The sequence below is a fragment of the Choristoneura fumiferana genome, chromosome 5 (assembly GCF_025370935.1).
Source record: "Choristoneura fumiferana chromosome 5, NRCan_CFum_1, whole genome shotgun sequence".
NCBI classification, from domain to species: Eukaryota; Metazoa; Arthropoda; class Insecta; order Lepidoptera; family Tortricidae; genus Choristoneura; species Choristoneura fumiferana.
In genome coordinates this window covers 21,624,329-21,647,944 of record NC_133476.1, presented here as the reverse complement: position 1 = coordinate 21,647,944, position 23,616 = coordinate 21,624,329, and the positions used below count along the sequence as shown (strand labels likewise).

The 23,616-nt window shown below is 42.7% G+C and overlaps 4 protein-coding genes across 6 annotated transcripts; 2 read left to right on the top strand and 2 right to left on the bottom strand.

Moving 5' to 3' along the window:
• The first annotated feature begins 63 nt into the window (after window positions 1-63).
• PGAP3 (Per1-like protein PGAP3) lies at window positions 64-9,919 on the top strand. 2 transcript variants are annotated; one of them, XM_074088399.1, is made up of 7 exons: window positions 64-328; window positions 1,000-1,154; window positions 2,124-2,279; window positions 2,772-2,896; window positions 6,297-6,433; window positions 8,295-8,499; window positions 9,787-9,916. In XM_074088399.1, exons 1-7 carry the CDS (start codon window positions 190-192, stop codon window positions 9,857-9,859), a joined length of 990 nt encoding a protein of 329 aa, XP_073944500.1. In that variant the 5' UTR covers window positions 64-189; the 3' UTR covers window positions 9,860-9,916. The 2 variants fall into 2 exon arrangements, with proteins under 2 accessions (XP_073944500.1, XP_073944501.1); XM_074088400.1 differs by having other exon boundaries at window positions 215-328; window positions 977-1,154; window positions 9,787-9,919.
• A 1,353-nt stretch (window positions 9,920-11,272) lies between these two features.
• LOC141428399 (uncharacterized) lies at window positions 11,273-14,827 on the bottom strand. 2 transcript variants are annotated; one of them, XM_074088386.1, is made up of 4 exons: window positions 14,624-14,827; window positions 14,441-14,539; window positions 12,144-14,272; window positions 11,273-11,880 (listed from the first exon to the last, which is right to left on the bottom strand). In XM_074088386.1, the coding sequence occupies exons 2-4, from the start codon at window positions 14,523-14,525 to the stop codon at window positions 11,350-11,352; spliced, it is 2,745 nt and encodes a 914-aa protein (XP_073944487.1). In that variant the 5' UTR covers window positions 14,526-14,539; window positions 14,624-14,827; the 3' UTR covers window positions 11,273-11,349. The 2 variants fall into 2 exon arrangements, with proteins under 2 accessions (XP_073944487.1, XP_073944488.1); XM_074088387.1 differs by having other exon boundaries at window positions 14,441-14,536.
• Window positions 14,828-17,222: 2,395 nt separating this feature from the next.
• LOC141428397 (uncharacterized) lies at window positions 17,223-21,995 on the bottom strand. The gene is made up of 4 exons (XM_074088383.1): window positions 21,823-21,995; window positions 21,612-21,723; window positions 19,100-21,396; window positions 17,223-18,245 (listed from the first exon to the last, which is right to left on the bottom strand). Exons 2-4 carry the CDS (start codon window positions 21,697-21,699, stop codon window positions 17,352-17,354), a joined length of 3,279 nt encoding a protein of 1,092 aa, XP_073944484.1. The 5' UTR covers window positions 21,700-21,723; window positions 21,823-21,995; the 3' UTR covers window positions 17,223-17,351.
• Window positions 21,996-22,224: 229 nt separating this feature from the next.
• LOC141428414 (uncharacterized) lies at window positions 22,225-23,266 on the top strand. The gene is made up of 2 exons (XM_074088405.1): window positions 22,225-22,598; window positions 23,028-23,266. The coding sequence occupies exons 1-2, from the start codon at window positions 22,320-22,322 to the stop codon at window positions 23,229-23,231; spliced, it is 483 nt and encodes a 160-aa protein (XP_073944506.1). The 5' UTR covers window positions 22,225-22,319; the 3' UTR covers window positions 23,232-23,266.
• The last annotated feature ends 350 nt before the right edge of the window (window positions 23,267-23,616 follow it).

Sequence of the window (23,616 nt, the reverse complement as noted above, 5' to 3'; positions counted from 1 at the left end):
TGTGTTATAGTAAAAAAACGCTCTAACTGGTAGATATTTTTTTTGTAGTAACACTTACCAGCTGTTTTTGACAATTTATGACAAGCAATACCTACTTGTTTTGAATAGAAATACAAAAACTTTGCCGGTTTTAAAAAACGATGACAATAATCCAAATAATGCAATGGATGCATTGATAACCAATTCAAAATGAGAACTAATGTGATTGCATTTATTATTACCTTACTTGGTTTTCAGCAGTTTTTATCGGTTCTAGCGAGCGATGGCGATCGCTCACCGTTTTACCAAACATGCGTTAGAAAATGCATGAATACAAATTGTACAAGTGGTAAGAACTCATTCACTTCCTAAACTCATAATCCTTTTATATTGCTTTTTAGGTTAAAACCTCAATCATTACAACAATTTAAGATAACCTATTTAGCAGCTAGAAATCGGAAAGCAGATATACTATACCCAAGGTTGTCTTTATACAGGCCGAGGTCTCGGGGCACACAGAAATTTAAAATCCTATTTCTTAATTGGTTTTCCTTCTTATTCACTTATTCTTACTTTTAGCTAAAATAAATGAAATGAATAATAAGAAAAATCAAGTTTCAACTATCATTTCAATTTAACAGACTTCCAGGGCTCCTATAAGATCGTGCCCTGGGCACGGGCTTTTTTTTATTCCATTGAATGGCAAACGAGCAAGTGGGTCTCCTGATGGTAAGAGATCACCACCGCCCATAGACACTTGCAACACCAGGGGGATTGCAGATGTGTTGCCAACCTAGAGGCTTAAGATGGCAGTAATTCGTGTGTCTATGTAATAATGGACAGATAATATGAAAAATTCTTGCATGCATGATATACCTATTATTTTATAATTTCGAGACTAATGTATACGTTACACAATAAAATCACTCACCATACATACTTAATCATATGCTAAAGACTATTCATCATATTCATATTCATTTTTCTATGTATACAGCGTTAGCCTGCTTCTCTTCCCAGATGGCAGTTTTACCGTAGAAGCATACAAACAGCTAGACTTGCCAACAAGGCTGCTGCAGTGGGGTTGCCGGGATGATTGCCGCTACCACTGCATGTGGCGGACCGTGGATGCGTTTCAGGAGAGAGGATATGATGTGCCCAAGTTTCATGGCAAAGTTAGTTTTGCTAATGTTTTTTTTTTAATTAAGCGGAATATATTATGTACCTACTTAAACCACATGACATGCCGAGAGACTCACTCATAATAAATGGTATTGTAACGGATAACTCACGTCTCAAATTGAGTTAAGCTCGACCTGTTTCGGGCTATTTCGTAGCCCTTCTTCTCAGGAGCATGCGACTCGGCGGCTGTTGCACTACGTGCCACCGCTCTGCTCTAACTAAGTTAGTTTTGTCGGGCAGTCGCGCGAGCAGAGCGGTGGCGCGTAGTGCGCGTGTTGCGGCAGCCGCCGAGTCGCGTGCTCCTGAGAAGAAGGGCTACGAAATAGTCTGAAACAGTCGAGCTAAACTCGAATTAAGACGTGAGTTATCTGTTATAATATCATTTAATATTTCACATGACATGCATTGATTTACATCAGGAATGTGTCAAACCAGTCTGCTACCTTTTTAACTGGATTAAAAAACGGACCACCACATTTTTTTTATTGAGAAGGTATTTGAAGAGTACAAGTACCTAGCAATTTTAAGGGTGAAAAATAAAATATTTTTTTTCCTTTTTATTTAGCTTCGCTCGCTCGGCTAGTGCGTTGTGGTCACAATTCATACTAACTACTTTCGGCATATCACGATGTGCCCGGTATAGAGCTAGGAATGTAGAAAAATGCGTTGCTCTAATCGATCTGCCGTATTGTTTCTCAGGCACATCGTGATATGCCTGGCCAACTTTTAGGCATATTATGAAATGGCGCCATTTCATGGTATACGATCGGCCGCCGACATGCGCACCTTTAGAATGAAACGAAACAATTCGAAATATTCACATTTCCAAAATAAACTTTGTATTAAACAAAACATGATTGAGTTTTAAAATGAGAACATTTCGAATCGCTTCAGTTTCATTCTAAATGTGCGAGTATTCTTTGAAATTGTGTGTGAATTAATTTTGCCTTACATGTTTGCAGTGGCCATTTGCTAGATTGGTCGGCGTGCAAGAGCCAGCCTCTACCTTCGCGTCACTGCTGAACTTGGCTGCCCATGTATACATGCATTACAAAATGACAACGCAGTTCTCTGTTAAGAACACACCACTGCTGATATTCTGGCATGCATTTGCTGTTGTAAGGCATTTTAAAAATTTATTTATGTGTTTATTTGAGTTATATATTCTGCATAAATGCATTTGCAGTAGGTACTTATCTGCTGCCACACTTGGGCCTTTTCTTTGCGACTTGCGAGACATTCTGTATCATCGGGCGTAGGTAGCCGTGACAACATAATTGCTGCAGGGTAGTTATATTATCAGCAGTATATAATTAGTATTACCTACTTGCACGACAAATTTGAGGTCACTAATAATTATACAAGTAGTTACGGAGATAGGGCTACTTTGAAGCGAAAATATAAATTTCATTTATTCCATATCCCGTGGGAATATCGAAAAATCCCGTCGTCGGTTGTGTAATTCTATGACACTCAAGACATGTGTGCCAAGCCAAATTTCGTGTCTTTAGCTTCAGCGGTTTGTGCTGTGCAATGTTATGTCAGTCAGTCAGGACTTTGCATATCTTGTATAAATAGATAAAATATGAGAACATGTTTATTTCTTCTAGGTCTGCGAGAATGCTTGGACGTGGTCAATTATTTTCCACAGCAGGGACACCGAGTTTACTGAGTTTATGGACTATGCATGTGCGTTGTCTATGGTCATGGCGCTGCTCGCCGCCGCCATTGTTAGGTTAGTATCGTGAAAAATTCTATTATTTACACAAATAATAATAAGACATGAAATGAATGATTCAATGAGGGCTATCGCGTATGAATTCGCCACTAGAGGCGCTAGTGTAGCGTGAGGTCTCCGAAATGTCAAATCTCATAGTTTTTGGGTGAGCTACGCGGGTTTATTTATAATTAGAATAATTTTGTGAATATTTTGCAATAGCTGAAATTAATTATGGCAAATATGCGTTCCGGGGCAATGAATGTCTGTGTTTTGAGACAGTTTTGTCTTTCGGAAACCTTTGTCCTCCTTTTTTTCCGAACACAACGGGGACTATGGAACACTGTGGCATGCTCGATATTTTTATGGTACGGTTTTAAGGTGTATTAAATATGATTTTAATCTAAACTTTGTTTTCACGCCCGTAATAACAGACTTTGAAAGCCATATTTAAAAACCTCACGCAACAGTGCGCCATCTAGTGAGACAAAAAAACGATAGCCCTCATTCAATTCAATTCCTGAAGGTATAGCTCCATCGATACTATCGATGATTACCTACGCCAATGTCGAGGTTGGAAAAGACACTATCGGTTAGCCGTTGTACGGTAGCTTCGGCGGTGCGGTACTCGGATGAGAATCTAGAATAAGACAACACAAACATAAATCTTGTTAAACTACCTACAAAAATAGTTAGTTAATTTTTATAAATTTACATAATACAGTTATAAGAGGAGTGTGCGCTATCGCAAGGAGGAAATTTAAATTGACAGGGCGAGGGATTTCCGGAGGGAGGAGGTCATATAGGGGGGTGACAATTTTGGGGCACATGAAATGAATGAAAAAAGTTTATACGAAATACACACACACACACACACACACACACACACACACACACACACACACACACACACACACACACACACACACGTCAAATACAAGTAATCTTAAAAGGGTAAAATAATATGAAGTACAATATAACATAAAATCTATATTTTAGTATTTATTTTAGATTTTTTTTAAATTGTAAGTTATATAATTCTCCAATATTAAAACTTTCTCGATTAGTTATTTAAATTCTTGTGTGTGTACGAAATGGTCCCGGCTCAGCGCAGTCACCGCAGTCAGCGCTGGTCTTCCGGCGAGTCCATTTTCAACGGTCACAGTAGCCATGTCGTGCAACACGGTCTTACGCGGCATTCTGAACGCAGCCGTTGCGTTTGCGATTAAAGGTCTCTACCCACTGAACCATATCCATATGACCGTAATAATAGGAACGTATTAGACACGGAATGTAACGCGACACGGACTACAACATGTATGCTAGTGGGCATAGTCTCATAATTTTCAATACAAAGATTATATTTTCATCTCTCCTGTTCGGAAAGTTTAATTTTCATGGGTAGATAGCCGGGTGGAAAATTGCGTTTTCATCGCTAGGGTGCAAAGTAATTTTTTTTTTAATTTTTCGTTTAGCCCGGAGTCGAAGATAATTGAGTTACGTCAATGACACTTTTTTTCTCGTTTCGGCATGGCCATCTAGATGCATGTCGTGACCAAGGAGTTTATATACAATACTGGAGGTTGAACGACGAACATCCGTTTGAAACAAGAAATTTGATCTTTATTACGTCACGAACATATTCCATCTCTTTCTTTAGTTAGGTTAAGAAAAAGATGGAAGTTATTCGTGAAATATGAAAGAAAGAGATGGAATATATAAATAAGTAATAAAGGTCAAACTTCTTCGTTCGGCGTTCAACGTGTACTTTTGTGTATAAGCTCCTAGGTTGGATATAAGTAAATTCAATTTATTATTATTCTAATTTTTTGTAGTTTTTTACTTTCCTCACAGTCGAAATGAAAAGTAGAGTCTCTAACTCGGGTGAAATTACCCATTTCCCCTCGAACTATTGGCGCTCTCACTTCGTTCGAGCGCCAGAAATACCTCAGGTGAAATGGGTCACTTTCCACCCTTGGTTATCAATCTACTATTTCATATAAAAAAACGGAGGCCCTTCTTTCTTGCTAATTCCTGTGCCCATCTATACACAATCTCACAAACACACATACACACACTCGCACGCACACGCACAGTCTCACAACACACACACACGCGCAGACTCGCATGCACGCATACATACTAATTTCCATGTTCTATTTGTCTTTTCTTATAATATAACTAGAGTTTACCCGCGGCTTCGCACGCGTAAACTATTCGATCTGGTAGTTACAATTGAAATTCCGGGATTTTACAAAATTTGTGTGGGAAAAAATTTATATCGTAATCTTCATTGAGGTGTTATGGTAAAAACAACTATCCCGTGGAAATATTGGAATAAAAGTAGCCTATGTGTTATTTTAGACATCCAGCTATCTACATACCAAATTTCACGACTCTAAGCCCAGCGTAATCTGGCGCGCGGCAATGAATGGGTAAAGAGCTTTACAGACTGCAATGCAGGATAATGAATAGATTTCTTTTTCCCTGAATGGCAACACTGGCATAGATAATAGATCGCTCGTTTTTGGCTCGAAATTAGAACTTGTGATTTTATTTTGCTTAATATACAAAATTTACACACCCAATATCATATTTTCTCAAGTTTTTCGCTATTCCCAAGGTCAAAAAATTGAATTGCTTTAAAATTCCAGAGAAATAATGCGTTGTTTGGAAGAAACGTGTCAAAATGGTGTTGTAGAGCGCCATCCTGCTCTGTCTCGTTTTTTTGTCCCGTTCTGGCGGTTCACTTTATATTATAGATGTATGTACCTAGCAGTGGCATGGCGTCAAATATTGCCGTGGTAAAGCCGAAGTAAGTATCACTTTCATCTGTAAATATTGGGCAAGCCGATGGGAAAAGGGTTCTATGAACGCTTCGCCACAAGTATGATTGTATCTCGAAATGTACTAAAGGACCCCAAGATAGAGGCTCAGGCTAGTTTGGGGTCCGCCAGACATCTCTTTTATGTATACGTGTGTCATTTTTTAAAGGAAATAAATTATTATTATTTTAATTTTTACATAGCCCGAAGAATTGAGAAACTAAAGTGGCAGTGGGCGGGGCACATTGCTCGCAGGACTGATGGCCGATGGGGCCAGAAGGTTCTCGAATGGCGTCCGTGGACCGGGAGACGAGCTGTCGGTAGGCCTCCAACAAGATGGAGCGACGACTTGGTTAAGATCGCGGGATCGCGGTGGATGCGGAAAGCACAATACCGGTCTGAGTGGAGAGCCTTGGGGGAGGCCTATGTCCAGCAGTGGACGTCTTTCGGCTGACATGATGATGATGATCATGATGATTATAATTTTTGCCTGACACGCTTCTGTTATGGTCATGATCATGATACGATACGGTGTAGTGGCTAGAGACCTTGATTGTCCGCAGTCTCCACACAGCTACCTACCGCTGTTGCAGGGTGTTCCACGGGCGGCGCAAGCAGTTCCCGCTGGCGTTGCTGGTGTTCATGGTGTGCTACTACGCGACGCACGTGCGCTACCTCTACTCCGGGAGGATCGACTACTCGTTTAACATGACTGTCAACGTCGTTTGTGGTGAGATTATCGCACTTCTATGAACAGAGCTGTGTATTTAAGTTCTGGCAACCTTTTGCTGTAGAAAAATGTTTGCAATGTATACTATTAGCCTTAGGAGATGAGAGCCGAAGGAACTGCCTTAAAACTGTCACAAATCCTTACTTCTAGTGGATTTGTAGGTACTCCATAAAATCATAGGTACTTTTAACGAGTAACTCAGGAGACGTTCCCATGGCTACAAGCTACGCTAAAGAGTTGGTAGAGAGGTCTAAGGCTGCGCTTTCACATTTCCCTCCCGACCCGTGGTCCAACTATAGTTTGTTTGTTGGAGCTCCGCCCAAGGGCCGAGCTCCTCTTTCTGTGTATTTTGCCCTGCGGGCAACTGAAGTTACCTAACTAACCTAACCTACCTATTTTAGCATTAAAAAATAATATTTATATAAATAAATATAATGGTTTATGGTTTAAGATATTTACTTTCTCAAAAGATTTACAAAATCACTTATAAGCAATATTTATAAGCAATATATATTAAGCAATATTAATTTTACTTAAATCTAGATAAGAGAGGGTACCACACAAACATGGTGGACAAAAATCTATGAACTAAAGGTGCGACCAAACCGCTGCTTAAAAAACGGTGACGGCACGGAATCGCAGTGACGCACCGTATGCGCACCGTTTTTTATCGCATGCTCTCCACACCGCTGCTTTAAATACGGAATCGCAGTGACGTGCCGTAAACGTCAGGACTTTACCGAAAAAAAGTCTTGTCGTTTATGGCCGGTCATTGCGATTCCGCACCGTTTCGGTATTTTAAGCAGCGGTGTGGAAAGCATGCAAAAAAAAAACGGTGCGTCACTGCGATTCCGTGCCGTCACCGTTTTTTATTTAAGCAGCGGTTTGGTCGCACCTTAAAGCGGGTAGGTGGTAATGACGAGAGCCACACCTACTACTGGAGGTCAGTTAAAACTAATGTTTATATTGTTAGTTAATTATCGGTTACTTGTGAGATATATAATATTTCCGGGTTGGACAGATTAGTTGGACCACGGGTACGTCACTCTTTATTACCTAGCGTCGCTCTGCTTAGCTGTTTCCGCCAGAACCGTGAGCGTTTCTATTGGTTTATGACATGAAAAACACACCCTCGCACATCACGGGCAGAAGCAAAGACTCCACGTTAGTGTTTGCAGCAGTGGCGTAGCTAGATAACCAAAGGCCCTGGAGCAAAAAATAAACTAGGGCCCCAACTAAACTATACCGGGTGTGGCCTGTAATATGAGCAAATAATTTAAACATAGATCATACTCGTCAAACTGAACAACATTAGTTCCGCGACATTTAAAAATAATTAGTTTTTTTTTTTAATTTTATTACACTTTTAAGTATATCCGAAGAAGCAATGTAACGCAAAATGCTTGATGTTTGTAGCGTGACAGGCGATGTCAGTTGTGTTCTAGGATGGCGTACATTTATAGCAGTATTTAATTTGTATGAAAAAAAGGAAAATTAAAAGACTCCATTATTTTTAAGAGTCGATGAACTAACGTTCAGATTGACGAGGACGATCTATGTTTTAATTTTTTGCTCGTATTACAGGCCACACCCGGTATAAAATCGTTTGTTCCGTATTCGTCGTGTTCTGAATTCGACGTACTCCAGAGTAGACTCCAGATTTGTCATTTATAGTTTGTAAGTTCGACTCCGGGACTTGTGGGTCAGGAACATCTATTATTAATCAACCAACCAAGTTGTCGTTTGAGAAAAAAAATACCAACCGTCCAACTGGGTGGAATGTCTGGTTGGGAGGCCCTGATCTTGGGGGCCCCGGGGCACTGCCCCGTCTAGCCCTCCGGTAGCTAAGCCTGGTTTGCAGGGTGCTTGGGCGGGGTCCTGTGGTCTTTGTGGGCGGGGCTGTCGCTGGCGCGCGGGCGGCGGCACGCGGCGCGGCTGCTGGCGTTCGCGGGCTGGTCGGCGGCGGCGCTGGCGCTCGAGCTGTTGGACTGCGCGCCGCGCGCCGGCTGGGACGCGCACGCGCTCTGGCACCTCGCCACCGCGCCGCTGCCGCTGCTATTCTACCGGTACGTGACCGTTCATTTCATTCGATATCACTGAACATCGGTTTCAACGTTCGAATTTCTTGGCACTCGGTAAGGGTAGCAAAATAAAGAAATAAATTCGAATATTTGAATACTAACGTTTATTTATTTTTGTTTTTACACTCAATTATACTGCGGTAAACTGTACATAAGTATACTAAAAGAGGTGTATATTCTAAATACGTCATAAAGCCTTAATACTTACTCATTTCGCATTCGAAAAATAATACATGCTGAATAAAAATTTCTCAATGACTGCCAATTTAACTGTCATGCAAAATAATCTGTAAAGTCAAATACTCGTTATAGTTTATCAAGACCTCAGTCAGTGTGGAAAGGTCTTTAAGTTATTTAAAATGGATATATATGCAGACGTCAAAGATTGACAGCAAAATGCACGGAACAAATTTTAATAATCTATTCTAACCCTTAAAACATTTTTAGAGTCCTTTTTTTATTTATAGAAAATAAAGGTTAAAAATACTAAGTGTATTTTTTTGCATTTTTTTTACTGCCGACCATACATTGCCACGAAATTTGAAAGTTGTTAACCAGCCGACACTATCGGTGGTGTCGGTTGGAATCACAGTTACGTTCAAAACCACCGACTATTAGTGATGTCCCTGTGATGCAGGCATGACTTAGGCTGCCGTTCCACTGAGGCAGAGACGGAGCGGAGACGTGTATCGGTCGATCCCTACACGTCTCCTCTCCGCTCAGCTCGTCTACCTCTTAGTGGAGCCGCAGCCTTATGTTAGTTTTTGCGGGCAACAGCTAGTAAATTAATAAGTTTTTGCTAAAAATGAAATTTTTAATACAAGCTCTTTTTGCTGACTGTACTTGCATTGTCATACTACATTTCCATACCAAATTTCAAGTCGATGCCATTTACCGATGAGGAATTCCGTGCTGCAGAGACGATCCTGGCCATACCACCAAGATTTCACTGCCAGATTATTGTTATGTCACCAGATTTACTTAAGTATGCCAAATTTCAAGTCAATCCGACCACTGGAAGTGGGTTAAATTCAATTGCAAGATTTGACCCGCACATAATATGTACAGTCGAGTTCTCATAGACTTGTCAGCAAAAATTTTATCAAAAATATTTTAACATTCTGATCACGCTTTTACGCTGTTAACAATAGAGTCGTGTTCAGATTTTTTTGATCAAAATTTTGTTCACAAGTTTATAAACTCGACTGTACATACATACATTGCAAGTTAAATAAAAGCTTGTTATAAAAGTGGCATGCTTATTGCTTACAGGTTCGTGATAGACGACCTTCGCTATTTGCGGAAAGAAAAGGAAGATACGAAGACAGATCTCAAGTCATCATAAGAATTAAATTAAAAGCCACCATGTTACTTGGTCATAAAGTGTTTTTTTCTAAATAAATGAATTTATGAGAAAACTCAAATTTTTATTAGGTAAGTACAACAAGTTAGTTTTAGGAATATAAAAAATAATTCCGTAAAGTTGCTGTTGCTTATGCAGAAAATGTATCGATAATGTGAGGAGAAATGAAAATAAAAATTACAACAAAAAATTGAACCGACTACAAAAAACCACGAAAATAATTTTCTACTACTCCGAAGTCGGTGCCTCAGCACGCAGCACGAGCCAGCAGGAGTGGACCTATAGTCGCCTACTTTACCTACGCACTACATAATATATTGGGCTTCAATCATGGGCCCTGCTGGCTCGTGCTGAGGCACCGGCTACAGACTGGTAGAAAATTATTTTCGTGGTTTTTTGTAGTCGGTTAAATTTTTTGTTAATTTTTTTTTAGGCTTTTTAGTGTAAATAATCTAAGATGCAATAGTTTAATGTCAACTGCTAGTCACCTTTTACAAAACATTGCTTTTTCCGATGCAGATATTTTCATTATTGAGGAGTCCTGGTGCTTCACCACCCGTTCCATTTCACCATATGCATTACCAGGAGCATAAGTTGCTTAGCAACTGTGTTAAAGTAATTGAAATTCAACCCGTGATATACCCTGGTGTTGCAGATGTTTATGGGCGGTGGTGATCTCTTACTACCAGGAGAGGAGACCCACTTGCTCGTTTGCCATCCAGTCGAATAAAACAAAAACTTGTTATTGAGTAGTAACTCCGATGATCAACTGTGGTCTTCATCATCAGTTTCACTTCACCAAATGATGATTTTCAAAAGCAAATGCACGAGTTACTACTAAACATATCAAACTTACCATAGGTGTCCCTACAACATAAAAAAAAACATTTGAAGAGTTCCCCAATTTCCTTCCAACATCAGATCAGACCATCAGATTTGGTGCTTATGGGACCTAATTGAAAGCATTCCTAGACGAACGCAAAAAAAAATCAAATCTGTTCATAAATACGGAGTTCTGAGGCAACAAACATAAAAAAAATACATACGAATTGATAACCTCCTCCTTTTTTGAAATCGGTTAGAAAGAGCACATATTTTTTTCATACATTTACACACAAACATCACGCCTGTATTTCCAAATGGGGTAGGCAGAGCACACGAAACGTTTCAAGTCGATGCCATTAACCGTTGAAGAGTTCTGTCCTGCGGAGACGATCCTGGCCGGATTAACAGGATGTCACTACCAGATTATTGTATTGTCACGCGATTTACACATGTATGCAAATTTCAGCTCAATCGGTAACCGGGAAGTAGATCAAATTGAATTTGCAAGATTTGATGACAAACATCGGGACAGGGGAAACTAAATAAAAGCTTGAGAAAAAAAAAGATAAATTAAGGCATCGCCCGCAGCAAGTGGGACTGCAGTTTATTAGTATTCTGGGAAAACAACGTTCACAAGACGAGCACAGTCAGCTCTCCGCCAGCTCCTTCCACGCCGGCCCACACTTAAACTCCTTCTTCATCCACTTCGCTTGCTTGCTCAACTTTATTCCAACATTTCTCGTCGTAGGAAGCGACCCCGTGTCCCTTCCTTCGCTTTGGGCACTCGTGTAATCTTGACCATGTTGGGAGTATTCCGGTCGAGATGAATCGAATAAAGTGGGTCTCATCTCGAAGTTCTGGAAGTAAATGCCGGGGGGTCTCGCGCGCCGCGCGGCAGCGGGAGCCTGGTCTGTATTCTGATGGTATTGCGGTTGACGGCCCCCATACCTTTTGTGGTAATCTTCATATTTTGAAGTCTCCTTTTGTGTGGGCGCGTACCGGACGTGCTTGGACGGCTTCTCTGCTGGCTCGCTGTAGACGGTCTGGTAGTCGTCGGAGTCGCTGGTCTCTGTGTCGTCCGCGGATATGCTCGGGGCGTACTCCTCCTGCTCCTTCTTTCGTCTCTTCTTGAATACGGACCCGAACATCTTGCTCAAAAGACCTTTTTTCCCAGATCCCTGTAACAATTAAGTAATTATGGGAATTTGCAATAAACCTACCTTGTAATTTTTATCGAAAAACTATTCATCATCATCATCTCAGCCGTAGGACGTCCACTGTTGGCCGTAGGCCTCCCCGTAGACCTTCAATTGCTTCGGTTGGAAGCAGCTCGCATCCAGCTTACATCCAGGTCATCCGTCCATCTCGTTCAAGTATGAAAAAATTAATATGCTGTGCTGATACCTAAACACTACGTCTGTTTAATAGCTTTGATATTAACCTTCGTTGATTTCGAAGCAGGCGCGATGGTCTCCTCACTGTCTTCTTCGCTCTCGGAGGCTGATTCGTCGTCTTCCTCGCCTTCTTCTTCGCTTAAAGTTTCTTCTATGATACAAGATTTCAGTGTATGTCCTTGGCTGGTGGTGGCGGTATCAGATTCTTGCACGTCGGGTTCGTGCCCTTTGCGATTGCGCAAGCACGCGAGGTTGAAGTGCTTCGCCGAGCGCTGGTCGCCCGAGGGCTTGGAGATCGCAGACAACGTGCTCGACGTCTCCCTGCTCGGGTTCGCGGTGCTAACCGCCGTTTGTTTCGTGTGAATTTTTTGGGCACTCGATCCCACTTGACGGCTCAGTGTCACTAGATTCGATACCACAGGCTCACCCGATTCATTTATAGCACCGTCCTTTGGTGGCGTTGGTTTGTGATCGTCGTAATCGCTGTGGGACGTTTCGTTTGTGGGGGCGTTTATGCTCAGAGCAACCGATTTGTATATTTCCTTGATCAGGCTCTCAGTTTCCTTGCTGCGGAGATCTCCTCGTGGCAATTCGCTGGTAGAGGTTTGCTTCGGTTGTGCTGGTTTATTTCTTCGGAGTGCAGGGTGGCAGCAGCTCGAACATGGCGGTTGCTTCGCCGAAGTACGATGAATGAATAATGGATAGTTCTGGATATGTGAAAGCGGCAAACTTGTGCCTTGCGGTGGCATGCTCATAGACTGGTGCATCATAGGCACGGGGCATTCCGCGGGCGGCTTGGCCGGTGAACAAGCGGCCATGTAGGGATTTATTGTAAAGGGGCTGTACGTGTAGCTGTTCAGGATACGCGAGGGGTCTTGACTGTTATTCAGGGCTTCGTTTTGTACATTTGCATCCTTTGTATTCCTTTCTTCAGGCTGATTTTTAACCAGGTTGTTAGTTTTAACTTGTGTCAGAACGGATTGGAGAATGTTTTTGATTTGGTTTAAGGTTACCTCAGTTTTATTTTGTAGGGGCTCTTCAGGTGCAGTAGCTTCTGGTTGTTGAATACTCTTAGAGGATTCTGTCTGACATTCCGAATCGTTTACATTGAAGGTGGTGCACTCTGCATTTTTCAATAGAATAGTCTTGGGTCGGCGCTTCTCCACCGCGGGTTGCTTTATGTACGTGTCTCCGCATTCTACTAATGTATTTCTAGAAAAGTTGTTTTTACACCATGTCCGAGGTATGGGGCGATCCCTCCTTTTTGGATATCTAATGTGCGGTTCTCTCATGTAACGAGAAGGAGGCGGTAAAATGCAGTTCATGATTAACGGGTTACGGGCAGGGTGGGGCTTGTAACTTTTCGACCAATACGTAGCATCTAATTGGGCTTTTGCCTCCCGCCTCATAGCTCTTTCGCTTTCTTTTTTTATTTTGTCAGGTTTTTCCTTTACTGGGATCATATCATAGAAGCTGGAGTCGTAATAGACGCTGTGGTCGACAGGTTGCGGCATAGTATGAGCGGAGGTCGGGCTCAAGAGGTGGTAAGACTCCATGTCCTGGTCGAGGTCGAGGAAGCGGCCGTGGCAGCAGGAGCAGACGTCGGAGGCTCGCGCGGTGGGCGAGGCGGCGCCCGCGTCGCGGCACACCGGCGCCGACACCTGGCTGCTGCCCGCCAACTCCTCCAGGTACCGCTCGTCCTGGTACTGCTTGCGAATGATGTCGGTGCTGATGAACGGCCGATTCAAACTGGTATCAGTATTTTGGGTTTCTTGTTTGGCGGAAAGTCTTTCGTAGTTAGAGAACGGACTGGCTGTCGTCTGGGCGTAGTAGCAGACCACACTTTTTTTCTTCTTTTTGAATAGTTTCCGTTTCGTGGCCGAACAGCACCTGGGCGCCGGCTCGCAGGGGCTGCTGTACTGGCCGCACGGCTCCGCGCAGGCGAAGGAGACGGCGGACTTCTTGCTGGCGGGGCACGTGTCGTCGCCGCCGTGCGAGTCGTGGCAGGCGGGCGGTGTGTACCCGCAGGTGGCGTGCTGCACGCACATCACCTGCTTCTTGCAACTCGTTGCTACCTCCAACTGCCTCTCTAGATGTATAATTTTCTGTTGCAGATCCGTCACGTCGATTGGTATGCATGATATGATTTTGACTTCCGTTTGAGATGGGGAATTCCCTGCACAAAAATACACTTAGTTATGTTTTTATTCTATTATCATAACATTTTTAAAAGTGTGGGCTGTTCGCATGAGGATCAGAATTAAGTGAAATTTAGCAATGTGTTGCTTAATTTTCTTCTGTGGTTAATTGTACAATTTTTTATAGTTTAAAAGTGAATCGTTACCTAAGTTGTAGGCTACTTTGCGGAGAAAATTTTCAATCCCTTTGAAGCGCTGTTTGCACTTCGCCCCTGCATCATCTTCCGCCATGCCGACCCCACCTGCTGCCGACACGAGTAAGCAGTTAGATGATTCAAATTAAATAATGCAGCGTAAGATCGTGTAGGTAACCAATAATACAAACTCACCTGGAAACTGTTGATTTTGCTAACCAAAATTGACAAGTACAAATTTTCTACGAACAAATAATTTCATTTTGCTCGTCCGAAACATAGGGAATTATATTATTATTCTAAAACTTTATACATTTGAGATCACATTGGATTTTATGGTTTATTCAGCATTGCGAATGATATCAGTCTGTCAATTTGTCACTTTCTGTTCTGAAATAAATTGACGTGAGTGATTGACTTGGGCCAGTGTCCCAGTATCATATTTCTTCTACGATGCTTAGTCTACGTATCTTTGTGCATACCTTTTTAAATTTGGTTCGTGTTTGAGCACCTTTATGTATTATGTATTCCGTATTCCACAATTTTCCACATTCAGAAAACATACGTGTGTCCTGCCTTAGGGGCTGGGGGACTACTTCGAAATTTGATAGTCGAATTTCGTATCGTACCGTCTCGCTCACTAGCACTAGCGCTGCCTACCCTGCTGCATGCTGCCTAGGTACTCAAAGCACATAATAGATATCCGAACTATATCAGTGGTTGGTGAAAGCATGTGTCTAGGGTTCCTGGGGCTCCTTAAGCCGCAAAGTGGACGCCAGTGAGTAATTCGGCGGGCAACGGAGCGGTGAAAGTTTTCTTTTCATTACGTATGCTGATTGCTGCAGGCGAGCGTCTCGGCCGCGCAATGAACAGGATACGCTTGCTGCGCCGCTGCCCGCTGCTGGCATCCAGTTCGGGCCCTTACTTAGATCCTTACCTGCAGTGGGTGGATGGGTAAATAGGAATTCCCCGTGCACCCACTGGTGAGTTGACCTGAGGCGGTGAGGTCGGGAGGGCTTCCCTTCAACAGCGGAATTGCCATTACCACCACTGTCGCAATAAGGTGTCAAATGACGCCACAAAACGTAGTGGAGATATTTTAGAGGGGAGAGAACAACAAGACTTTACACCTATAATAGGTATAGTATAAGTTCATGGTGAACAAGCTCCGGCGATAGAGGGATTTTATAGATTTGCCTATAAAGGCTATCTATTTTATGCTGACCACGAAGATTTCGATGGTTATGTTTAATTTAACGCCCCCCCCCCCATTTTTTGGAGAGCATACTACCACAGAATCAAAAGCAGCTACCGAATACATACCTGTCGAAGAATATTTTGAAAGCTAGTTGTATTTTCAACCGACTTCAAGAAAAGTAGGAGGTTCTCAATTCGGGTGTATATATCTGTATATATTTTTTGTATGTTTGTTAGAAAGAAAGAAAGAAAGAAAATAATTTATTTATAACAGCAATGAAACATAAATAAAAGCGATAACTCCGCCAATTTTGGACCGAAATTCAAAATTATTTTTTAGTGCTAAAGGACATACTTCCCATTGACACCAAGTCAGGATATGATGATGGAATCCAAGAGAAATCGAGGGCAACCCTCGAATTTTTAAAGCACATCTATAGCGATTTTGGCATTTTTAACACCAAGTTAAGTATTTACTTTCAGAAAGTATCATTTGGTGAACTGGACCTGATGATGAAGACCGTGGGTACCGGTACTCTGTTATAAAATAATATAACTATGCCGTGTTTGAGCTTAATGGAATCGTTTTGACATGCACGTTGCCTACAAATCACTAAAAACTATGTTTTTTTTTTACAAAAAATGGAACCGACTTCAAAAACCTTGAAAATAATTTTCTACTAGTTTGAAGTCGGTGCCTCAGCACGAGCCAGCAGAAGTGATTAAAGCCAAATACATATGTAGGTGAGGTAGATGACTATAGTTCCACTCCTGCTGGCTCGTGCTGAGGCACCGACTACAAACTAGTAGACAATTATTTACAAGGTTTTTGAAGTCGGTTCCATTTTTTGTTATTCAATACCCCGTATCGTCCATCGCACCGTCGTATTTTTTGACCCCGTGTGGTGTCGGGTTAGAATAACACCTCTCCATTTCTTCCGTGGATGTCGTAAGAGGAGACTGAGGGTATAGGTTAAGGTATACCGTAGGCGACAGGCTAGCAACCTGTCACTATTGTAGCGTTTGAGTCACGTTTTTGTCAAACTTAAAACCTAAAATTGCTAAAAGTGGCTCCGAAGCGATAACGTTTCGTGTGCTTTGCCTACCCTATTTGGGAATACAGGTGTGATGTTTGTGTGTGTTTGTGTGTGCGTGTGTGTGCGTGCGTGCGTGCGTGCGTGCTTGCGTGCGTGTGTGTGTGTGTGTTTGTTTTCAATAAATACAATGGAAACTGTAACGTATTATGATATTAATAAGGTTCAGTTTCCAACTCAATGCAAGTGGTCGCTAAATCGCCTCTACCTTATTAAGGGTTAAGTAATGACTCTGGAACTGTGAACAAGGAATAAGAAAATAAATAAGGATTTATACTTGGTTTCGATAGGTAATTAACTAAATGTAAACAAACTTCAGCTGCCAGATTTGGTACATTCAAGGTTTTTAAACATTTTACTCATCATTGTAATACAAACTAGACTAGTGTATTTCAATTCAGAAATGTATTGATTTAGATAGTTTAATGGGAGAATTTCAATATTTAAGACACCAATTGACGTTGTTTTGTTTACATTTAGTTAAATACCTATCCAAACCGAGTATACTATTCTTTTTGTAAATATGCATTTATGAACAGTCGGTAAACGTTTTCAAAAACAGACAATGCACAATATAATTTCACATACACATTTGAATTTGCACACATTTTACAACAGCACTTGTGGGCCGATCACATGAACATCTTGGGCGAGCGTATGGCCCCGGTCTTCTGGAGGACGCCCGGTCCGTTCCAGCCAGCCGACTCCTTGCCTGCCATCAGGGTGCGCATGAGCATATTCTTTCGAGAGAACGGATTCTTCCTTTTCAATAATTTAGCCAGTAATGCGTCACGCAACTTAATGTCACCTTCTGCTAGTTTTTTCTGAGTTTTCAACGAGTACTCGATTGGCTCAAGGTCATACGCGGTCTTGCTAGCTTTCGCCTGTAGTTGCTTCCAACTAAACATTTTTGGCTTGTTTTGCGTGGCCTGCGCGGCGGCAACGTTGTTTTGCTCCTCTTGCATCAAGAAAGTGGCAGACTGCTTCTTTTTTTGGGAAAACTTTTTAAAGAAAGGCATTTTCCTTTCACTCTGCGTCCCCGTGCTTCTTACTTCGATTTCTTTAAGACACAGAGGAATTTGCGGCTGCAGATTGTGGGAGCATGGAGTTTCATAGGAGCTGGTGTAGGGAGGCGCTGAAGCTTGAGGGTGCATGCCGGGGTAGTACGGAGGCGACTCATGCTGACGTTCACGATATGTATCATACATGTCGTTCATCCCTGCATTGGAAAATGCTGCCCTTCGAGGGTCGTACGGAGGGTACCGGTAATCGTAACGGGGGGAGTGCGCCCGCGGGTGTCGTTGCGGCCCGAAAGGCGGTATGGGGGGCTGCTGGTAATATTCTTGCCCGTACATCATGTAGTTCGAAACCTCCTGCCTAAAAGGTGGACCAGCGTGCCTGGGCAGTACGTCCACTTCGATTGTTTTTTCGCTTTCGCTAAGTTCTGTTATGACCTCTTTGTTCTTTTTGCGTTTCTTAAGCAATCCGAACGAGCGCATGACATTAGCAAATCTGCTTGCTTTTTTCTGTAAGACAAAAATGTATTAAGCATCAGAAATTGAAAGAGTTCACCACGAAACAGAAAAACAAGAGGAAATGGCAAGGTAGCGCGGCTTGCCCGGCAAAGAAATGCATCTGTTCTTTTAAATCTATGATTGAATTCACGTAGCAGTGTCTATGAATGCAGCCCCGCGCCACAGCATTTGTCCTACAATATGCAAAGTTTCATTAAAACCGTGCTTTATTGAACCATTTCGGAGTGCAAGAACGATGAGAGAGTCGAGGAAAAATCTATTCTGAATATGAGGTGATTCCTTATGCCAGTGTCTGTGATTGTATTTTTTACCTAAAATTGATTATTTAAAAGAATTCAACCAAAAATGAACAAATCAAAAGCTCAATAAGTTTTATTTTAGATTAAATATCCGCCCATTGCATGTGCTCTTTGTATCAAAAATTAGAACTTGTCGAAAGCTGAATATCAACAGATTGAAATAATATTGTCTTGGATTTTTAAACTACATCTGTAAGATGGTAGATATACTATTAATGTACCAGCTATCTATCAAGTCTAGCTACTGAATACTATGCGGTGTGCAATCGCATGATCCATTCCACTTTTGGCGTTATGCCATCATCGAGAACTTGAAATTATATAGACGACTCACAAGTTATTACATTTTTAAATTAGGAGTTATTGCATCAGCAATCGCCAAAATGTCGTAGTGTATATCAAAACGGCTGTAGGAACGTCCAGCGACAACGGAATCTGTAGTAATTGGGACGTATTACCATGACACTTCCCGCTTGTTTTTTTCTGTTTCGTACAGTTGACATTGTCAATACTAACAAATCGCAATGATCACAGTACTTGAGTTACCTTTTCCTCTACGGGGGGTTCGCCGGCTTCAGAGGGGGTCTTAGACCGAGAGGTGATTTCCACGCTCATTTTCTCGAGTATGGTGTCGGAGAAGCTGGCGTTGGTGCGCGAATAGTAGTTGTCGGAGAGACGCGGGCCCAGCGCCTCGCAGCTTTTGGAGTAGCACTTCAGCGGCGGCGTGCCGACATTCGCGTCCAGCTTGGAAGCGTTCGAAGTCTTGCCGGCGTTCCGGGACGCCAGCACGACTTGCGGATTTTCCCTCGGAGAGTAGGCTTTACTGGTCCCAGAGGACTCCTTTTTCGCACTAGGAATTTGGGCGACGTACTTGTATATCTCTCTTATAAGATTTTCGGTTTCACTCTGTTTTTTCGAGGCATCGTCCTCGAATGTGTTGTTTTCTTTTCCGCAGGCACAATTAGGTTCCTTTTGGCTCGTGCAGTTCTGACAGGTGTAGCTGGTGCTGGGCATGACAAAGCCGCTCTGCACGCAGTTGACGGGACAGACCGGCATCAGCGGGTAGCAGCACGGGTTGGTGAAGCTGGGCACGTACGGCATGCCGCACTGCCCGGCGCCGGCGTTGTTAAAGCCGTTGTGTGTGCTGCCCGGGATAACGCTCGTAGTCACCTTCGCAGCGTCCTGTTGACATTCTTCTTGAGGTTTTTCGTTTGCTTTATCATCGACATCGCTCACTTTATCACAATGGAATCCGGCGGTATCTTTCTTTATTTCTTGAAGAAAACTTTGAAGGATGTCTTTTATTTCACACAAAGCTTTGTCAGTTTTATCATTGCTTAAATCGATTTCTTGTGTTTTTTTCAACGCATCGTTCAGGTTAGCGTTCATTTTGCTCGCGTGCGTACCGTAATGACAATTACTCATCTTTTCCATGTCCTCTTGTATTTGAGCATTTTTAGTATGGTTTGGTAATTTTGGGTAGATTGCGTTGATTTCGTTCAGAACGGTTTCGTCCGATGAGTCATCGCTATAGTCTTCATCGCATCGTCTCCGTTGCTGGTACGGCGATCGTTTCCTCCGAGTCTTGTGCCCAGTAAAATCTTCGTAATTATTGAATTTCTGCGCTCGAAGGTTTAAGCGAGGTCTTTGCGATTTCGGCGAAGGAGGAACTTCTCTATAGTGCTCATAGTGCGTCATATCTTCGACAAATTTTCTTCTAGACTTCGGACTTGATCTTTCTTTGACTGGGACGATGTCGTAGAGACTGGAGTCGTTGTAAGGGTCCACGTAATGGCGGCGATGCATGGAGCGCGCGCGGCGGCGCGAGCTGTAGGCGCGCGCGTCGCACAGGCTGTGCAGGTCGCTGACCTCGTGGCAGCCGTGCCGGCAGCGCGCCGGGCCCCGCTCGCAGCACGAGCACGGCTCGTGACCGTCCACCACGTTCTCTGGCACGCCATACGTGTCCTGGTCACGGCAAACAGGTGTAGACATTTGACTAAATTCCGATTCTCTTCGGCCGAACATCGTCATAGGTTTGTATTGCCGTTTTATTATATCGGCAATATAATCTTGATCTAACTCGGGGCAGACCGATTTATGCCGTTTGCTCTTTCCATGTTTGCTCTCTCGAGCTCTGGGGGGGCTCTTTGATTTATTGCGCGGGGTTCTGTCCTTATGTCTTGCACCCAGCTCTTCATCTCTATCCCGAGTAGGGGATCGACCAGGGAATTGATCTTCCAGCCATGATTCCTTTCTGCCGCGTATTGGGTAGTCTGACGGCGTGATAGGGTGTTCAGTCCTGGGCGTATCATCCGAGTGGCTACTGCTGGTATAAAAAGCCTGCGAGGCCTTGAGTTCCGGCTGGATTCTATTCTTGCGTAAGTTCGGACTGCCTTCACCGTAATCGTTATCATAGTGAATATCACGTTTATTCTTCTTCGTCCTGCCTTTAGAAACCTGAGTCTGGTATACTTCGAAATTCATGCTATCACCTGATCGCCGGTCTCTTTCGCTACATTCATTATGCAACTTGGGAAGTGTGTCGTTATCTAGTTTTTCAAATTGACTTCCTGGTGTTTTATAAAGTAATCTGGCTTCATTGTCGACTGAATCTCTGGTAGACGGGGCTCTTTCTATTTGGGCAGTACTGGCTCTATTATCCTCTGTTGGTATCGAGTTTTCGGTCGTTATTCTGGAAATATTGTCGATACTGGCTAACTCGCGGCAATGCTTACTGACTTCATCGAGCTGATGTTCAATTCCTACTATCTTGTGTTTCAAATGAGTCACGTTGACAGCTATACTGGAATTTATATTGATGTCCGGCTGCGATGCGACGCTGCCTGAAAATGAATTGCGGCGTGACTGCGTGTCGATAAGAGACCTCACACAGGAGTTATTTGATTAATTGAAAATTAAGGCGATGTGCAGAACTTAATGCTCTTAATTGTACATGGTGACGTCGGTGAGGTCACACAACCGCGCCTTGTAATGGTGTACCTATAGTAGCGGCAGTTGTATGAACATTGCATTAGGTATGGAATTATTTAGTTCTCACCGAGCGTTTTCCGAAAGAAGTTCCGGATCGCCCGATACCGTCTGACGGTGCGCGGCGAGATGCGGCGGCGCGGGGTGCGCAGGGGCATGCCAGTGGCTCGGCCCGGCGGCGCCTGCCAATAATTGACGATCACACACAACCCTAACGCACGCAGCGTAATTCTGCAATTCCTTACTATAATAAAACAATAACGTCAACTACACTAATGTACCTTAGATGTTTAAAAATATTAAAATCTATCGATAGCGGGCGTCATTGTGCAATATAATTTCCATTTTGCCCTCGATATTGCCTGAAAAGATGACAAAATGATTGCGCTTAAACTTAATTTTATTTTATTAAAATATGCGTTTGACTTTTGAATTTCATTTATAAATCAATATTCAATCGGGTTCTTTCGTCATTAACATTGCTTAAACCTGCCAGTAAGTAATAGCTATGAAAATATTCTTATCCCAGATATTGAAATTCAAATTGATCCGAAAATATTAGTAAGTAATTTATTCAATACTTTCCCCTGTAATTGATCTTAAATAAACGGAAAAGTAATTCCTCCTTTTTTTCTACAATATTCCCAATCACCATTAACGCCTAGAAAAAGGAAAAAATCAACCGTTCAAACGGCGAACCTGCCAAAATTGACACTACTATGTCGTAACCAACCGAAACCCTTTAAAATATTCACATCCTTTTACAGGTATAATAGGTATGTTTTCTAAGTTCATCCGACCTCTGAACTATGTGACGCCGTGTCTCTCGACGCGCGCACCACAGGTGCTCCGACTCGCAGGCAAGGGGCACCAAGGCCAGCCTGTCCGCTGCTACTCGGACTATATCCCTCCAAACCAGTACGATGTCCCCATCCCCAACAAACTGAAGCTGGGTTATGCGTTACGCGTGTACTGGGAGATCATCCCGCTAGCCTTTTGCACCGCCTTTACGATGAGCTTGATGGTTGGTGCATTTTTGTGGGCCTCAATGCATAAGGTTAGTTGTATTTTCATTGGCTCTTGATGAATCCGAAAAGAACTAAAATAGCATACCTTACGCCTCTAGGTTGGCAACGCTTCCGCAATACCCTTGGTGTTGCAGTTGTTTATGGGCGGTGGTGATCTCTTACCATCAGGAGACCCACTTGCTCGTTTGCCATCCAGCCGAATAAAAAAAATACTCCTATTTCCTACAAGACAAGATTATTACCGATTCTATGGTTGAATTCAGTAGTGCGCAAAAGTTAGTGGTATTTTGGATTTCCTTTATGTTGAAGGGAATATTCAACAGTTCAAATGAAGTTAATTTTTCTAAGATACTATTGGTCTAACTATTGCTGCTTAAAATAGAATGATGAATTAAATTAATTATGCCCAGCCCCGCTTGAGTTGAATGATTTTTGAAAAACGTTGTGACTGCGTGCAGGTAGATGCGGTGTTCACGACTCACAACCTGAACAGTATCTCCCGCACGATGGACCTTCGCAACCCAAAGCCGCACAAGATTATCATCGTGAACCAGAGGTACGAGCCGTGGCCAGAGCTGCAGGCCGTGCTAGACAAGATGACGGCAGCCGAGAAGCGCGCGCTGCAGCGTCTCCAGAACTGCTCCCACGGCAACCCCGTCTAAAACGACGGTCTTGAATACATAAAGATAAAATAGTACACGTTGTTTCATTTTAGTGCAATCGGGGGTAGCGAGACTTATGACGACCAGGGCCCGATCGCATAACAAAAAGCTAATAGTATTAGCGATTCACTAATATACTCAGCGGTACAAAAATTGACCCACTCTACATACAAAATTAGCTGTTATTGCATACATTTGAGGGCCAGATTTTTTCCGCTCAGTATATTATTAGCTAGTAATTTATTATGGAATGGGCCCATTGCCTAATGGTTAGACGAGTGACGCCGATCTATCGATAGTTCGATTAGCGATAGTTGACCATGAACATCGGTTAGTATATCGATACGACTATCGATAGTCCAAAGCTATTGATAGTATCGATCGA

What these genes read in the sequence shown, in the direction of transcription:
- PGAP3 (XM_074088399.1), top strand. Translation starts at nt 190, where the DNA reads ATGAGAACTAATGTGATTGCATTTATTATTACCTTACTTGGTTTTCAG. An exon ending in CTCGCCGCCGCCATTGTTAG is followed by an intron (nt 2,897 to 6,296) that starts GTTAGTATCGTG and finishes CCGCTGTTGCAG; the next exon opens with GGTGTTCCACGGGCGGCGCA. An exon ending in CTGCCGCTGCTATTCTACCG is followed by an intron (nt 8,500 to 9,786) that starts GTACGTGACCGT and finishes TATTGCTTACAG; the next exon opens with GTTCGTGATAGACGACCTTC.
- LOC141428399 (XM_074088386.1), bottom strand. Translation starts at nt 14,525, where the DNA reads ATGGCGGAAGATGATGCAGGGGCGAAGTGCAAACAGCGCTTCAAAGGG. An exon ending in CAAAGTAGCCTACAACTTAG is followed by an intron (nt 14,273 to 14,440) that starts GTAACGATTCAC and finishes ATTTTTGTGCAG; the next exon opens with GGAATTCCCCATCTCAAACG. An exon ending in CTGCTTCGAAATCAACGAAG is followed by an intron (nt 11,881 to 12,143) that starts GTTAATATCAAA and finishes TAATTGTTACAG; the next exon opens with GGATCTGGGAAAAAAGGTCT.
- LOC141428397 (XM_074088383.1), bottom strand. Translation starts at nt 21,699, where the DNA reads ATGCCCCTGCGCACCCCGCGCCGCCGCATCTCGCCGCGCACCGTCAGA. An exon ending in CTTCTTTCGGAAAACGCTCG is followed by an intron (nt 21,397 to 21,611) that starts GTGAGAACTAAA and finishes ATTCATTTTCAG; the next exon opens with GCAGCGTCGCATCGCAGCCG. An exon ending in AACCCCCCGTAGAGGAAAAG is followed by an intron (nt 18,246 to 19,099) that starts GTAACTCAAGTA and finishes TTTGTCTTACAG; the next exon opens with AAAAAAGCAAGCAGATTTGC.
- LOC141428414 (XM_074088405.1), top strand. Translation starts at nt 22,320, where the DNA reads ATGTTTTCTAAGTTCATCCGACCTCTGAACTATGTGACGCCGTGTCTC. An exon ending in TGTGGGCCTCAATGCATAAG is followed by an intron (nt 22,599 to 23,027) that starts GTTAGTTGTATT and finishes GACTGCGTGCAG; the next exon opens with GTAGATGCGGTGTTCACGAC.